This window comes from Talpa europaea (genome assembly GCF_964194135.1).
Source record: "Talpa europaea genome assembly, chromosome: 3".
Taxonomy (NCBI): domain Eukaryota; kingdom Metazoa; phylum Chordata; class Mammalia; order Eulipotyphla; family Talpidae; genus Talpa; species Talpa europaea.
This window is the reverse complement of record NC_140069.1, coordinates 125,705,057-125,724,006: the sequence shown is the minus strand read 5'-3', so window position 1 is coordinate 125,724,006 and position 18,950 is coordinate 125,705,057. Positions and strand designations below refer to the sequence as shown.

At 38.9% G+C, this 18,950-nt stretch overlaps 1 protein-coding gene across 5 annotated transcripts in view; it reads right to left on the bottom strand.

Moving 5' to 3' along the window:
* The window catches only part of ST7 (suppression of tumorigenicity 7), a gene marked incomplete at both ends in the record, with an annotated part of 223,862 nt that overhangs the window by 70,819 nt on the left and 134,093 nt on the right, over nt 1–18,950 (bottom strand). For all 5 annotated transcript variants that reach the window (XM_084230815.1, XM_084230816.1, XM_084230818.1 and 2 more), the window contains 2 exons: nt 15,008–15,105; nt 17,265–17,419. In XM_084230815.1, the coding sequence (XP_084086941.1) occupies nt 15,008–15,105; nt 17,265–17,419 (253 nt within the window). The remainder of the gene's footprint in view (nt 1–15,007; nt 15,106–17,264; nt 17,420–18,950) is intronic.

The following is an 18,950-nucleotide window of genomic DNA, read 5'->3' as shown; positions in this document are numbered from 1 at the left end:
GTAAGACTTTCACGAAAACAGCAATACCTAAATAGTAAATATTTAGCACTATTTCTAGTTAAAACTCACATCTACATCAGGGAAGATTTACTATCTGTTCTTCACGTAGTGAATACAGGGTAAAGTACTTCAATACAGAGTATATGCTTCATCATCACTGATGCAACAAGGTAAATCAATAATTAATAAATCTATTATCTGCTCTTATTAAACACTTTTCTTTATAAATCACTAATTGTCAATAATTTACTAAACAAATCAACTTGAACAACATATCAAGCAAATTCAGGAAAGCAAATCATGATTAAGGAAGAAAGCAATGGTTCACATAAAGTCTAACTATGAAGGAAAGGGGCGGAGCAACATGGCGGCGAGGAGACGCTGCGAGTAAGATCTCCCATTAAAAAAAGTTAATAGGGAGGAAAAGCGGCAGGTCCCAGTGAGAACTGGGACACGGAAGATAAACGGACGACTCCAGCAAACTGCCCAAATAAGAAAGTTGCCATAAAAGAGGACCAGAAGGGAGGGAAGCGCAGAACCCTGCTCCCCTCCCCCGCCCACAGAGGCGGCACTCTCCAACCGGCAGAGAGTAGGGAAACAACAAACCAAAACGCCCAACAAGAAAAACGGATGCAGCAAGCGGGACTGTGAGTGGAAAGGAACTATTTCAGCCACCACACCCCATGAACGGGAGCTGAGGCGAACCCTGCAGGATCCACCGCGGAGGTGAGCTCCCCGCGCCATTAAAGAGAGCCCCGCCCCCCAGGAGGAGACCAGCACCAGCACACAGCCCCTGCCCGGTAAGCTTGCGCGAAAGCGGCGCTCGGATTGCAGCTGCCCAGATCCCCACGCCTGCGACCTAGGCTTGCGGGGAGACGGCGGAGGCCCTCCCTGAGTGAGCAGGAACAAGGTGCCCAGGCAGGGGAGTGGGATTCAAAAGGCGCCATTCCCGCGCCACTGATCTGGGCTACAGCCCACGTCCTGGAACTGAGGGCTTTGGAACTGAGACCCGGGCGGAGGCCCTCCCTGAGTGAGCAGGAACAAGGCGCCCAGGCAGGGGAGCGGGATTCAAAAGGCGCCATTCCCGTGCCACTGATCTGGGCTATAGCCCGCGTCCTGGAACTGAGGGCTTTGGAACTGAGACCCGGGGCACGAAATTAGGGGCGTGGGTTCCCCACGACGGTGGGGCACAAGGCAGACACAGCACCCCAAAGCCGTTGAGGTGTACCCTACCATCCCCGCTCTGCTCCCTGTCCCACGGGGTGGAAAATCAGCTCCCCAAGGGCTCTAGGAGAGATCTCTGGTGCCACCTAGCGACTTGACCCCAGCACAGGCTACTGAAGGAGCTAGTGGCCAGCTGGGGAGTTAGCCCACACCGGGCCCCTTCTGAACAAGTAGTCTGAGCCCACAGGGAGAGCGAGCACCCACAGCCGGGGCAGACCAGGCGCGCAGAAGAGTGTGCCTGAGACCAGAAGCGCAGGGAGTGTGTCCCACATCACCATTTTAGAACAGGGACATTTCTTCAGTAAAGACTACCTGCAGAAGGCTTCCTCAGGAGCCAGAGGTGAGCGGGGGAAGTTCGCCCACGCCAGACCCCCTCTGGCCTGCAGTCCAAGCCCAGAGGGGAGCAGGAACCCACCGCCGGGGCAGACCAGGCGCACAGGGGAGTGTGTCCCCACATCGGCATTTTAGAACAGGGACCTTTCTCCAGTAAAGGCTGCTTGAAACTGACAGATGACTCCTGGAAGAACCAGAGGGGAACAGAGAAGCCCACCCAAGATGCCGGCCAGTCCCAACAACACAGTGTCCCAACGCATACGGCAAATTAGAAAACAGACAGTAGGGAGGAGAAGAACCACACGCAACCTAGCAACTCTCCAGAGAAAAAGCACACCACAAAAAGAAAGCCAGCCCCCAGATTGCAACGACAATAACTTGGAAGAATTTCTGAGCCTTCCAGAAAGAGAATTTAAAATTGCCGTGATTAAAAAACTGACAGAAGTCATAAAGGAAAACAATGATAAGGGAAAAATAATCAACAATCAGAAGAATGCAATTGAGTCCCTAGAGAGGGAAAACAATGGTCAGAAGAAAGAAATTGAGTCCCTAAAGAGGGAAGTAAAAGAAATGCAGGAGATCAAAGAATTAATGGAAGAACTAAAGAATTCTGGGAAAAGCAATGAAAGCAGAATAGATGAAATGGAAGAACGAATAAGTAATCTTGAAGACACAGAAATAAAAAGAACCAAAACAGAAAAGGAAAGAGAAGTACGAAGGAAAAAGAACGAAGAAAGACTTCGGGAACTATCTGACTCCATGAGGAAAGGAAATATAAGAGTTATAGGAATACCAGAAGGAGAGGAGAGAGATGTAGGAACAGAGAAAATATTCAAAGAGATAATTGAAGAGAACTTCCCAAATGTGAAGAAGGAGCTGAAAATTGATATACAAGAAGCAAGAAGAACACCAAACTTCCACGACGAAAGGAAAAATACAGCAAGACACATAATAGTAAAGCTCCCAAGAATCCAGGACAAGGAAAAAATAATGAAGCTGGCAAGAGGGAAGAAACAGATAACATTCAAAGGAAAACCAATCAGGCTGACATCAGACTTCTCCGAAGAAACACTACGGGCAAGGAGAGAGTGGAGGGACATAGTCAACAGACTCCAAGAAAACAGATGCCAACCAAGAATACTCTATCCCGCAAAGCTCTCCTTCCTCTTTGAAGAAAGAATATGGACCTTCCCAGACAAACAGAAACTCCGGAATTTCATTGCAACTAAACACCCACTCCAAAAAATACTACAAGGAGTCCTAAAGCCAGAACCTCAGAGCGACGAATAACAATGAAAGAAGGCCAAAAAAAAAAAAAGTTATTAAAAGAATAAATAAATAAAATCAAAGGAAAGACAAACACAATGGCAAATACAGATGTTAACATATCAATATTAACTCTAAATGTAAATGGACTAAACTCTTCAATAAAAAGACACAGAGTTGCAGCCTGGATTAAGAAACAAAACCCAACCTTTTGCTGTCTCCAGGAAACACATTTAGCTACAAAAGATAAAAATAGGCTCAAAGTTAAAGGATGGAAAACAATCCTACAAGCAAATGGACCAAAAAAGAAAGCAGGAACAGCTATACTTATATCAGATAAAACAGATTTCAAACTCAAAAAGATAAAAAGAGACCCCAATGGTCACTACATTATGATCAAGGGGACAATACTTCAAGAAGAAATAACACTCATTAACATATACTCACCAAACGAAGGAGCACCAAAATATATCAGACAACTGTTGTCCTCTCTGAAAACAGACATCAGAGAAAACACATACGTAGTGGGAGACTTCAACACACCACTATCAACAATGGATAGATCAACAAGACAAAAAATAAGTAAAGAAACCAAAGCTCTAAATAAAGACCTAGAGCAATTGGGCTTAACAGACATCTATAGAACACTAAACCCCAAAAAAACGGAGTACACATTTTTCTCAAGCGCACACGGATCATTCTCCAGGATCGATCACATACTGGGGCACAAGACAAACATCAACAGATACACCAAGATTGAAATCATATCAACCATCTTTTCTGACCATGAAGGCATCAAACTAGAAATAAACCATAAAAAGAAGGCAAGGAACTTTCCTACCTCATGGAGATTAAAAACCACACTACTGGAAGACCATTGGACTAATGAGGAGATCAAAGAAGAAATTAAAAAATTTTTTGAATTAAACGACAAGGAGGACACCAATATCCTAAATGTATGGGATGCAGCAAAAGCAGTAATAAGAGGAAAATATATAGCAATAGAAGCTCACATCAAGAAACAAGAAAGAACGCAAAGAAACAACCTAATCTCGAAGCTCAAAGATCTAGAAAAAGAACAACAAAAAAACCCCAAAACCAGTAGAAGAAAAGAAATAATAAAAACCAAAGCAGAAATAAATGAAATTGAAACTAAAAAAACAATCCAAAAGATCAATGAAACCAAGAGCTGGTTCTTTGAAAAAATCAATAAAATAGACAAACCCCTAGCCAGGCTCACAAAGGAAAAAAGGGAGAAAGCACAAATAAACAGGATCATCAATGAAAGAGGAGAAATCACAACGGACACAGCAGAAATCAAAAGAATAATCAGTAACTACTATGAACAGTTATATGGAAACAAGTTTAACAATCTAGAGGAGATGGACAAATTCCTACAACTCTACAATCACCCAAAGCTAGATAAAGAAGAAATAGAACACCTAAACAGACCAATTACAATTAGCGAAATTGAAATGGTAATCAAAAACCTCCCCAAAAACAAAAGCCCAGGACCTGATGGATTTACAAATGAATTCTACCAAACATTCAGAGATGAATTAGTGCCTATCCTTCACAAACTCTTCCAAAAAATTGAGAAGGAAGGGACAATACCAAACACGTTCTATGAAGCCAACATTACACTAATACCAAAACCGAACAAGGACAACACAAAAAAGGAAAACTACAGGCCAATCTCCCTAATGAACACTGATGCAAAAATCCTCAATAAAATTTTAGCTATCAGAATCCAACAATGTATCCATAAGATAATTCACCACGACCAAGTTGGATTCATTCCAGGGGCACAAGGATGGTTTAACATCCGAAAATCAATCAACGTTATCCAACACATCAACAAAAAGAAATATAAAAACCATATGATAATATCAATAGATGCTGAGAAAGCTTTCGACAAAGTGCAACACCCATTCATGATAAAAGCCCTTGAAATTCTTGGGATACAAGGAACATACCTCTACATCATAAAGGCCATCTATGACAAGCCAACAGCCAGTATCATTCTCAATGGTGAAAAGCTGAAAGCAATTCCATTAAGATCTGGAACAAGACAAGGATGTCCACTCTCACCATTGCTTTTCAATATAATACTGGAAGTCCTAGCCAGGGCAATAAGACAAGAGAAAGACATCCAAGGAATCCAAATAGGAAAAGAAGAAGTCAAACTATCACTATTTGCAGACGATATGATATTATACATAGAGAACCCCAAAAACTCCACAGAAAAGCTAATTCAACTCATCAATCAGTTCAGTAAAGTGGCAGGATACAAAATCAACATGCAAAAGTCAGTAGCCTTCCTATACACAAACAATAAATCTGAAGAAGAAGAAATCAAAAAGACCATCCCTTTTGTTATTGAAACAAAAAAAATCAAATATTTGGGAATAAATCTAACAAAAGAGGTAAAGGACCTATACAAAGAAAACTATAAAACACTGTTAAAAGAAATAGAAGAAGACACAAAGAAATGGAGAGACATCCCCTGCTCATGGATTGGAAGAATAAACATTATTAAAATGGCCATCCTTCCAAAAGCAATATACAGATTCAATGCTATTCCAATCAAAATTTCAATGTCATTCTTCAAAGAAATAGAACAATTATTGATGAAATTCATATGGAATCACAAAAAACCCCGAATAGCCAAAGCTCTCCTGAAAAAAAAAGAAGGGAATGGAGGCATCAGACTCCCAGACTTCAAACTATACTACAAAGCCATAATCATCAAAACCGCATGGTATTGGAACAAGAACAGACATACAGACCAATGGAATCGAATAGAAAATCCAGAAATAAACCCACAGGTTTATGGTCAACTAATCTTTGACAAAGGAGCAAAGACTATGCATTGGAGCAAAGAAAGTTTGTTCAATAAATGGTGCTGGGAAAACTGGGTCGCTACATGCAAAAGAATGAAGCTTGACCACCACCTCACACCATACACAAAAATCAACTCAAAATGGATTAAAGAACTAGACATAAGACCTGAAACCATAAAATATATAGAAGGAAATATAGGCGAAACACTACGTGATTTGCACATCAAAGACATCTTTACAGACACATCACCCAAAGCAGTGATAGTGAAGGCAAAGATAAACAGCTGGGACTATATCAAATTAAAGAGCTTTTGCACAGCAAAAGAGACAATAACAAAAACAAAGAGAAACCCCACCAACTGGGAGAACATTTTTGCACCCAACACTAATGATAAAGGACTGATCACAAAAATCTGCAAAGAGCTGATGAGTCTCAACAACAACAAAGAAAATAATCCAGTCAAAAAATGGGCAGAAGAGCTTAAAAGAAACTTCTCTGAAGAGGAAATGCAAATGGCCAACAGGCATATGAAAAAATGTTCAACATCACTTGTCATCAGGGAAATGCAAATCAAAACTACCATGAGATACCATCTTACACCAGTGAGAATGGCACATATTAAAAAAACTAGCAACAACAAATGTTGGCGAGGGTGTGGAGAAAAAGGAACTCTTCTGCACTGTTGGTGGGAGTGCAAACTGGTCCAACCACTGTGGAAAGCTGTGTGGAGATTTCTGGACCTACTAAACATAGAGCTTCCATATGACCCAGCAATTCCACTCCTAGGTATTTACCCAAAGGACACAGAAACATCAATTCCAAAGAACACCTGCACCCCTATGTTTATAGCAGCACTGTTTACAATAGCTAAGCTTTGGAAACAACCCAAATGCCCAAAAATAGATGACTGGATCAAGAAGATGTGGTACATATATACCATGGAATATTACTCAGCATTCAAAAAAGATAAACACATGCAATTTGCTGCAACATGGATGGCGCTGGAAGGGATCATGCTCAGCGAAATAAGCCAAAAAGAAAAAGAAAAATACCGGATGGTCTCACTCATAGCAGGAATCTAGAAAACTTAAATAAGGGACCAGGAAAATGAATAACTATAAGAAAGTGAAAATCAAAATCAACAAAAAACTATGAACCAGAGACACTTTTAGGGGGGCGGGGGCGGGAGGGGAGGGATTGGGGTCAGATTGGGGGGCTGCAATTGTATGGGGAATATAACAATAAAATTTATAAAAAAAAAATAAAATAAATAAAAATAAAAGTAAAAAAAAAAAATGAACAATGATGTACTATATATATAGTGTATATAGAATATATAGAATATATATAGTATATGTCATATATATAGTATATGTCATATATATATACACATTAAAATAAAAAATAAAAGCTAAATTAAAAGAATATATCAATTCCAAGACAGAAATGAAATAAATGTTAAAAGAGCTATTATAGGCCTCCCTGGTAGCAAAAGGTGTTAAGATGCAACCGAGTGAAACTATCCATAGCCACTGCAGCAGAAGTTTGATCCCTGGCCAGGGAGGTACCCACATGGTGCAGCAGACCTCTCCTGACTTGCCCACTGCTCCCTTCAGCAGTATATTTCAGTCAATCTGCTTATTCTGTTCCCCACTCTGTCTCTGGTGAATCCTCTTACCCCCCCCCACCTGTGGTCTGTACCCCCGTTCTTGTATGCATAAATAAATAAATATTTTTAAAAGAGAAAAAAAAAAGAAGTCTAACTATGAAGATTAGTGAATACTACTATTATTTATAACATCTGCTTTTAAGGTTCACATTTTCTTTATAAATACAACAAAGATAGACTCTAGAAACATGTCAACAATCACTTCAGGACTACTTATTAGGAACTGACATATTTCACTGCCTACTTTATCGTCAGATCAATAAAACATCTAGGTTGTCTTGAAAGCATCTATGCTCAACAGATATTTGGTTGCCTAAAATTATGAAAATATTACATTTTCCAGTCCCCAGGTCCAATCAATTAACATCTTCTAAATTTATCAACCAAGTTTTCCATAATAATCCATGACAGTGTGCAGAGAGAAAAAAGGGGAATGCTGTGACTTTCAAAATGGAAAGGCATAAAGGAGAAAGGAAGAAAATGAGAAGATTTAAGAATGAAGAAAAAGATGAAAAAGAATAGAAATTAACCGCAAATGTTCATTCAGAATTTTCCTCCTAAAAAGATCTTTTTATCTGTGCAATAAACCAGAATTTACATGACAAAATATTACCTGCAATAAATTTCAAAAACAATTTGGGGAGGCATAATCATTCTCTTTACAAATCATTACTTCATAAAGATATTTTTTCATGAACATAAGTAGGCAAAAATGCAAATCAACAGTCCTTAATGTTCCAAATGCTTTGATTGGTCCCAGAGGTGTGTATTTTCTAAAGCATACTTTTATTAGATGTGCTCCTCTTCACAAATCACTCAAAGGGCATCCTCTTGGTAGTAATACTATTAAACTATTTCCCAAATGTCAATTAATCACACCTTAGGATACTGCTAATAACCTGAAAGGAATATATAATGAACATCTACTGTAATTTTCTAAATAGAACTCATTCTAATTTACATTAATTTAAAAATAAAGGTTACCACTTCTAAGGAAGGTAGAAAATCAGTAGAATTAAGCCTGTAACAAAGAAATGTCACAATCAACAAGAAGCTGGGACTCAAAGGTCACAAGTACAAAGCACTACTGGGAATTTGTATTCCATAGTTTTGATTCACTGATTTAAATATGTTGTTGACTGTCTCTACAAGACACTGCGCAGTGTGTTGGGAAAGACGAGAAAAACAGGTATTATATCAGTACTCAAGAAACTCAAAATCTAGTGAAATTTAACAGATTTTTGTATGCTTTTAAGATTCAGCTCAAAAGACCTCTCTCTCTCTGTTCATTTAGCCAGGCTTCTTAATGAAAGTCACAAGAATAAGTGCTTTGAGATTAAAAATTAGGAATAAGGACAAAATAATCATGAAAAAAAGAGGTCAAAGAATATGCACCATATTAACTCAAAACTTGCAAATTTTCTTCAGTGAGGGACTGTCCCCAACAGGACATGCTCAGAAGTTGACCATCCCCATGAAATTTAATTGTCTCATAATTAAGCTACAAATCAACTCTGCTCAAAATCCTCACATGGCCAGGTATGTGTTTCAAAGAAAAGAGGATAGAAAGATACATATCCTGGGCCTCCCTGGTGGCGCAGCGCTTGAGCACTGGGCTGCGAAGTTCTGCAGTGCCAGTTCGATCCCTGGCCGCTGGGCGAGGGTCCCACATGGCGCACAGACCTCTCCTGCCATGCCCACTGCTCCCCTCAGCAGTGTACTTCGTCACTCTGCCTGCTCTGCTCTCCCCTCTGGCTCTGGTGAATTCTCTCACCCTCCCAACCCGTGGTTCTGACTGTACCCAGTGCTTGTATAAATAAATAAATAAATCTTAAAAAAAAGAAAAGAAAAGAAAAAAAGAAAGAAAGATACATATCCTGGGATGTTAGTTATTTCAGTAAGGCAGTACTGAAGGAGTGGAAGGGATATTACATTTTCTTTATTTTTTGACTTGTTACAATGAATACAAATTATTCTTGTGGTACAATAGGACATCCATGGTATATGAGAATTAAATGAAATGGTGTATTCAAAGTTCTTAGCAAAATGTTTGGCACATAGTAATACTCATTGTGTAACTTATTGATAACAAAAACTAAAAACTCTCCAGTTCTCAGTTGGGAATTATAGAGAAGATGCTGAAAATGTAGGAAGGCTACATGCCAGGGATGAGGTAACTAGTTTTCTCTGACTATATTTTATAAAGAGCCATGACTAAGAACACATGAAAGTTGGTAAGCAGTTATCATCACAGACTCAGAGAAGAATAGGTTTATCATGGTCAAAGGCATATAAAACGTGCCTCCAGTTGACCTTTTATAAGTAGTGAAGTTTTAGAAAGAATAAGTTTATATGTAGTATCTACATTTTGTTTTTAAAAATATGGCTTGTATTTACAATATGAATTGGTACTGTGGATTGAATTGTGTCTTCCAAAAAGATATGCTGAGTATTCACCCTTAGTACCTGTTTAAGTAACTGTATTTGGGAATTGAATCTTTGCAGATGCTATCAAATTAAGATGAGGTCATACACTCAATTCTAAATCCAATATGACTAGTGCCCTTATTAAAAAGAGACATTTACATCTCGACATACAGATACACAGGCAGAATGCCATGTGAACACAGAGGAAGAGACTTTACTTTTGCACCCACAACTCAAGGAAAGCCAAGGACTGCCAGCAAGAAAGGGTAGCATATGCTAGAGAAATATATATCAGCATTTAGATGATATTTAAAATTGAATGTGGGCCTCCCTGATGGCGCAAGGGGTTAAGCACTGCACTCATCCTCACTCACCACATTCATCCACAGTCTCCACAGCATGAGTTTGATCCCCGGCCATCCGGGGAGAAACCACATGGCGAAGCAGACCACTCCTGTCTCGCCCGCCGTTCCCCTCAGCAGTGTATTTTAGTCAGTCTGCCTGTTCTGTTCCCCACTCTGTCTCTGGTGAATCCTCTCACTCCCCACCCCCGCATATCTGGGCTGTACCCTAGCTCCTGTATGCATAAATAAATAAATCTTAAAAAAAAAACAAAACTGGGGCCTCCCTGGTGGCGCAGTGGTTGAGCGCTGGGCTGCAAAGCTGCCCACAGCCTCTGCAGCGCTGGTTCGATCCCGGCCAGCGGCGAGGGTCTCACATGGTGTGACAGACCTCTCCTGCCACACCCGCTGCTCCCCTCAGCAGTGTGTTTCATCAGTCTGCCTGTTCTGCTCCCTGCTCTGGCTCTGGTGAATTCTCTCACCCTCCAGCGCTTCTGACTGTACCCAGTGCTTGTATAAATAAATAAATAAATCTTAAAAAAAAAAAAAAAAAAAACTGAATGTGGCCACACAGGCTTCTAGATAGAAAAGAGGGCTCAGGACTGGTCAAGGTATACTTCAAATTCACTTCAAAGTAAGGAAGACAAGGAGAGCCCAATAAAGGATACTGTGAGATTTTATAACTAAGAGAGCATGGTTTCCTAATACCAAGTAAATAAAATGTTTCAAGAGGTTATAATGATGTGTGAAATGAGGGAATAGGATATTTCAAGTACTAGTGTGGGGGGAGAGAGAGAATGGTGAAGAAGGTAAGGGAAGGGAGGAGAGAGATGGGAGGGGGAGAGAGAAAGGAGGAGATGGAGAGAAGGTAAGGAGAGGAAGAGAGAGAGTAAGCAAACAAACAGGAAATAAAGTCTGAACGCCTGTGGTTGACTTGGAAAAGACCTGTAGATTTCATGGAAGAGGGGCAGGCAATGACTGGAAACATGCACAAGAAACAAGAAAAACCACTTTCCCACATCAAGCCTTCACATTCTCATCTCTTTTACGAATCTCTCCAAGCAGGATCCCACCAAAATCTTCAAATTCTTTTACTCTTTGTTACCCTGGGATACTCTTCAGGGAGTCCTATCTAAGACAAAGCAAGCCCCCAAACAGCTTGGTCCCAGATCAAGGTTCCAGTAGGCACTAATCAGTTCTAGGGAAGCTCCAGAGCAGAGGAAGCTCATACAAGCAGAGTGACTAAAAAGCTAATGTTTACCTTGAAACAGATCTACTCACTCAAGGATTCTCTGGGCCAGTGGTTCTTAGTGGGGAATCCTTTTGCCCCCACCCTTATATTTAGCAATGTCTGAAGACATTTTTGGTTGTCACCCAAGGGAAAGACAAACGGGCAGGTGCTACTGGTATCTAGTGGGTGGAGGCCAAGGCTACTGCTTATGTCCTATAATGCACAGTAGAGCCTCACAACAGAGACTTATGTGGTTCCCAATATCAATAGTCCTGAGATTGAGAAACCTCACTCAACAGCAAAAACCTGGAGCAAGAGGTGCTTTGAGTTCTTACGGGCAAACAATCCCATCCACACCAGTTTATTTACACCAGTTCTGACCAGGTATAGCGAGGGAGTCAGACCAGTCAGCCCCATAAATTCTACTCCAAATCTCAAATAGGGCCAGAGAAAGAGGAAAAACCTGAGGCTCACTAAATAGAAAAGTTAAAGAAATTAAGAAGTTGTGTCATATGTTAGAGGCAAAGTTACCAAAAATAAGAATAAGCAAAAAGATTTCTCTTTAAATGAAGCAGAAAATTCCATTTTTTCCACTTTGAATAACACCCTACAACAAAGTTCAAAAGCCAGCATGTTCTTTTAGCTCTACCAACTGCCAAAATATTCCTTCAACATTAAGGTGCTAGCGTGTTCTTGATTGAAAAAAACGAAGTTAATTAAAGTAAGCTTTTGAAAAAAAGGATCTGCAAATTCAAAATAATTAATGTGTTGCTTTAAAAAACAACAACCATGAATCTTAATACTAGAGAGCGTATGTATTCTTACCTCATCAATATTCTACTTACACTGTCAATATTTTATGAGATACATAATCATCTACAGCTGGTCTTCCTGGCATTCCCTTTTATTCTCTTTCAGGGTATCTCACCCATTAACAATTTTTCCTACCTGAAGGGGTTTTCAGAGAAGTGTTTAGGGTGTTTTAAAGAGTCTACATTCTATATAGAATGCATTCTAGCATTTCTATTTCCACTTTAAAATCTTCTCTAGGAAAGTTTCAACCAATACATATGGGGAGAGGATGTGTCTTAATGAAAAATTAGATCCTCCTGCCTAAACGCTTTATCAGCAGGCTGCCTGGAATCCAGTGTGCTATTTTATCAGAGGAAGCTTTCCAGCAAGATGGTTTATGTGCTTGTTGTGAAAGGAGTGAATCCCTCAGTGAAATCCCCGTGTGTGCATGACCTGTGACCTGAGAGGAGCCAGGCCCCACCAATAACTGTCTCCTGCAAAGCTAGGACCAGCTGCAGCTTTAACAGTAAGAGGGTTCCTCAACCTCTCCCCCTCCATTTGGGGTACCAGGAATCAGACAAGGAGTTTCTAAAGGGAAGAGAATTGCATTTCTCTTCAAAACACATCACCATGTTTGACCGTGTCCTTCACAACAGCAGGCCTCACATCTACTCAATTCTCTATAACCCCAATAACCTTAGTTAAAAGGCAGTGTGTATTGGTATTGTAATAATACAATGGATTTTTAAAGAAAAGCACCCAAACACATACACACATATACATACATAGATGCTTATGTGTGTACATGTGCATGTACACATACGAAGAGAAAACAAGAGATTGTTTGACTAATTCAATTAAGAAAAATAAATAAGAAATATCCCCAAATGCCAATTAGGGAAATGAGCAAGCAAATTAAGGCATACTTATATAATGGGAAAAAAACGGGGGTGGGAATTGTATGTCTACTGTATGTCAGGTGTCTTCACATTATCTCATTTAACTTCTCTACATTGCTCCTGCAATTGCCTCTTTAGGTAAGAATCACTATTCTCAATATATGGAAGATGAATGGAAAGCCCAAGATTATATTTGGTCTAGAACAATAAATGGAATTGTAAATATAATATAACTCAACAAAAAACCAAACCATAGTATAGATGTAATGGTGTCAACCACGTGAGATTACACACACACAACACACAAACAATAAATAATGATTATCAGAAAAATAATGACAGAAAAAGCAGAATTAAAATTATCTGAGTTTGTTTTTCCTATGAAGTTGCTTAAGCATATGATAAAGAAAATTCCCAAAATCAATTCCTTTACATATAACTACCCCGGGCTAATCAAGATTAAGAAGAAGAAGCAATAAATATAAAAGACCATGTTAAAGTATGAAGGTGGCTGGGTGAGGTTAAGATAAAAAAGTGGCCCATCCTTCATAAATTTTTCTATTCTTTCAGAGCCAAAGGGACTGGTAGAATTTCGTCATTATATCAAAGGGTGGAATTCTGCAAGTTTAAAAAAATTTGAGAGCCAAGTTCACGTCTCTGCAAAAATCTCCCTTTTTTAGAATTAGCACTTATATAACAACATTCCTCAAATTCTTCTTTAAACCAAAAGAATTTAATCCTGGGGATCCCTCAGCAGTGGCTTTGTCTCGGGAGCATCAGTCACCTTCAGTCAAATAGAATTATCTGGAGTCTTCCTCCTCTTATTCCTTTCCTTGGGTCTGACGACTACACTGCTATTTAATGGAGTAGCCAGAACTCATGCATGGGTCTCAGTTGGGCCTTCACATTATGCTATAAATTATAGGAATCAAACATGAATGGGCCTGGAGGGCAGCTCCCTGCCTCCAAAGGGTAAGTGGGAATTCACATGAAGAACTGCCCTTCCAGAAGCAAACAGAAAAGTTCAACCGGGTTGACACAGTCCCATTCTCAAACCCAAAAGCTGAGATTGGGTCACTGTTCTTTGTCCCTTGGTTCTTTTGTTTTTATAATGGCAGTTACCTATGTCTCATAATTCAGGGAGAAAACAGAAGATTGAAAAGCTGATAAAGGTTTTCTGAGATTGTTTAAAAAAAATGGCTTATAAATATAATTCACAGCGAGTTCAGTTTCTTTATGGAGAGTATTTCTTATTTTAAAAAAAATGTGAAAGTAAAAGTTCCTCAACTGGTTTCTGCTAAAACCAGTGGTTTGATTTAAAATTACATCACAATAACTTCCCCTGATTCTCTTTTGTTTTAAAACTCTCACCTACATTCCTCTCTTTTTATGTTGACTATTACTACTAAAATATCCTGACTCAAGAATCTAGGAAAATGCTTGAAATGAATATAAGATCAGATCATAATGTTATTAAATTTGAGGGTAGCAATTTGATATACAGTTTATTAAAATTTTCCTAATAACGACACCAAGAAAAAGTCACCAATAATTACCCACAGAAAAAGTCAGTCAGCTGAAATGGTTGATCCGATTCTTGCCTTCTGGCTTAGCCCCACAGGTTTAAAAAAAAGGACATCTATTGAGATTTATTTAATATGCCAGTCACTCTACTAAGTTATTTGCATGTATTAGCTCACTTATCTTTGCAACAATCCTAAGTAGTAATTGTTCATGTTAGAAATTATCATTATCCCCATTTTACAGATGGAAAATTAGGGCACAGAGAAGCTGGGTAACTTGCCCAAGATCACTCATCTAGTTAAGTTGGGAGTGAAAGCTGAACCCCAGACAATCTGGCTCCAGTACCCAAAGGACTACCACACCGTCACCAGTGCTCTCTGCTGTGGTCCTTCAATGGAGTCCTTCTCCTCTACATCAAGGGCACCGCCACTGTTCCCAAACACAAATTCCAACTCACATCTCTCATCATTTTCACTGCTTCCCTTGTCCTCCCGAGTCTTCTGGCACACATTGCTAGCCTTCTTTTGATGTAGACCAAGACATTGGTGTCTCGTCCTGAAGAGGGAGATATAAAACACCAAAATTTAAAAAAATACAAGAGCTTTCAGATGAGCAGCAAGAAGTACAGAGGCCCATTTGCCAAGCTCTTAAAGGAAAACTTTAGAGAGAACAGACACTTTAGGCTTTTCCTGATTGCCAGGAGCACTGACAACCTTGATAACACAAGAATACACACAGAGTAAAGTCAAATACTTAGACCTCCAAAGGTCAAATCATGTGACTTATTACCTAAACCATGCTTTTGAGTTATGTTGTTGAATATTTGATAAATAAAATCATCTGCCACAAAGTGCCGGGGAAATGAACATACACATGTTGTATGCAGTTTACAAGCAAGAATTCCACATTCTTCAAATGTGCATGCTTTTAGTAAAGATGCAAAGAGGTGAATCTCAGGTTGCATCCTGATGAACTATTTTTTTTCCTTCTTGACATTAAGTCCGGAGAAGCCTCATCTTGAACTTCTGTTTTATATTATTCCTTCCCTAACACTAGTGACATCATAATCATCTCCAGGTCCCCAAAGCAGTTGATTTTAGATGGCAATATAACACATTCCAGATATGACAATAGAGTATGCAACAAAATGAAAAACTACCCTGGTGTTAGAGAAAGCATTGACAAGCTAAATAGTTATAACAATAGTCACTAAAATGGCTTTTAAAAAGTACATTAACAACTTCTCATCTTAATCTGTTATTTAATTATTTGTCTTTTTGGATATGTTTCCAGGCCAGTGAGAACATGCATGTGCTTAATCCTCAATAAAATCACCATGTTTAAAAAAAAAAAGACACACCTGTTATAGATTAAGTACATGTATAATATGCAGCTATTAAAAGATGTTAAGACCAAAGTCCTAACATTTCAAATTTTAAACAATGAGAACAAGATGTGTGCTGAAAATTTGCCAAGTACCTACAAATTATTTTAAAGATGTGATTATATTTTTTGGATAGATGTAGGCAATAGGTTGAAAGCATTTAATTTACAGAAAAAAAGAAATAGAGAAAAATATTTAAGTTGTATTACAAGTTATGCAATTATGTATCAATCCTCAATTTACAAAAACAGACAGTAACTACACAGGTCTTCAAATTTTATTTACTCTTTTTTTTTGCCAAACAAGTTATATATGTTATTAGAGACTTGATTAACATATATAGTCACTGTAAAGTAAAAATAAAAGCCTGTATATGCAGGGGACCTGTGGAAATGTTCATGTACACTTTGGCTATGATGCAAAGATCTCACTGCACTTTACTCACAGGAACTAATGCACTCAATTTCTGTACCAACTCCAGTTTAACATGAAAATTTAGTTACACAGTCCCAAATATTAAGGAGATACACTCCTACTCCAAGATGCAGGAGGGAGAAATGAGGTGAGAGAAATTCCACCTTAAAAACAACTGGAAGTTTGGTTTTACTATGAAAACATTCCCTCCCACAAGAACCACTAAATTTCTGTTTAAACAACCAACAAACCGACAAGTCCGGAGGCTTAGGGAATTCCAGAAATGATTCTATTGTATTTTTTTTATATCATTCCCCCAAAGTCTCACTGTCCCTCAGGTTAGTATGAAGTTAAAGGTCTCTTTTTAAAGTGTTATCAGAAATGAAATAAAAATCATTATGTTAAATAAAATAAAGATAAATAATTAGGAACTCTTTCTTTCTAGAAAACTACATTCATGTTTGTTAAATACTGAGACAGTCACTAATAACTTTTATATTCTTAATTGTCCTTTTTCAACTGATGCTGTATAAGACCCATCAAATAAAACCTTTGACATTTACAATCCTGTTTCCCAATTAGGATTTAAAGCTATGAGGCAGAGAAGCAACTGATAAACAGAAATATGTAAGAATTCTAGGGTGAAAAAATGGTTCCCATTCGAGATTATTATCCATTTGTTTCTGGAGCTAGTAATCTATGGGCAAGAAAGAGAATCTAACCATCATTGTGACCAATAATGAAACTATATGTAAATTATGCACTATGGCTTCATGGGAAAGAAAAAAATAAAAACAAAGAAAGACAAAGTCAATTCTCATCTTGGAGAACCCTTTTGAACTAGCCTAAAAATTTACTCTGTTAAATCATGCTGCAAATCCGATCCCCCGACATGTCAACCTAGAGGAAACCTTACTATGCTGGGCTTCATACTGGGATCCATGATGCTGCAGCTGCTGAGAACGTCGATAACAGCCATCTCCAGCCTTCAGGGCCTGCTTAAACAGCTTTTCTGCTTCAGCAATGGTTGTTGCTTCCTCTTCAGCCAAGAGAATATAAGCAGTTGCACACCTGTCCATTCAGATAATAGCCACCATCAATTATAAATCCAAGGGCATCAGAATAGCTGCAGGAGTGCATGCAGAAGGGCAAGGAGTTATGCCAAAACATGCAGAGTAGCCAACCTGTTCATGCACCTCTGTTTGTGGTTGTAGACACAAAATAATGGTACAAAAGAAACATCGTATTTTAGCTTGAGAGGTAGGGTGTGTGATGTTAGAAGCATGGGGTTCATGACATGAACTCTGCCCCTTATTAGTGTCACTTTGGGGCAAGTTATTACTCTGCCTCCCTGGTAGAGAACACAACATGGAATCTATTTGTTCACAATGTTGTTGTGAAGGTTAAGTAAAGTGATGCATGTAAAAGTGCTCAGTACAGTAGCCAGCATGTGATACATGCTCATTAAATGTCAAGTAATGATAGCGATGATAATAACTCTTATTAAAAATCTCCTTCTAACACAAAGTTAGAGGCTCTATGTAAGTTGACTTTCTATTTACTAAACACAGATTCTCTTTAAGCTAAGTACTTTTTCAGAATAAAAAATTCACTAAATCAAGTAAGTTACTCATAGAAAAAAGCAGTGCTTCAATATCTCATTACAAATAGCACTGATTTTCTACGTCAGAGAAGAACACTAGAAGAACATACAGTAGTGTCATTTCTGAAGAGCTCAAAATATGATTTAGCTTCAGTAGCTAACAAGAGTTAAATATCATGCCTTTAGCAATAATAAATAGATGGGAGCATCAGCCATCCAGATATCTGCTAGAAGAAATCTCATTTGGTTAGAAGTAGGACACCAACAGGTTCTGGACTTAACAGTGCTAACAATTTTATCTCCCAGATGGTAGAGGAAACATTACTTGTTTAGTAACTATTAAGCACTGTACCAGGCACTTAACATATATCATCTCATTTAATCCTTCCAACAACCCTCTGAAGTAGGAAACCAGAAAGGTGACTACAAAGGAGCGGAATTCTTAGAAACTTAAACCTTCCAAATCATTTAAGGAACACACACTACCAAAGAAAGGGAATGTACAAGGGAAGTGGTAAGGCCAGAGCAGACCACACAGGTCCTAGTCTGCACAGATCCCTGTGCCTTCTTCCTTCTCCACTGCCTCCTTTGTGGTCATGTCCCTACTTATCTGACCACAGGAGAGAAAATAAACAGAAAGTGAAACCAAATGTTACTTCTACTATTCATCAACTGTAACAGAAAGCTAGGAAAAGAAATCTGCTCATGTGAGATTTGGGGTTACTCATTCACCTTAGCCTTGAGAAGGGATCTTATAAATAATTTAGTCCATCCCTCTAATTTTAGACAGAATTAACCAGTGAGGCTTTATGATAAAGGTGGTGAGGCAGGGAGAAAAATACCCAGAAAACAAAAATGTAAAATCAATTACTATGGAGGGCAGTAGGTATGACTTGGAAACAACAATAACGATGCTGCATTGCCCCATGATTCACTGGAGAACTACCTGGGACAGGCATCAGGAAGCAATACTTAAGGCTGCAGACGCCAATATATAAA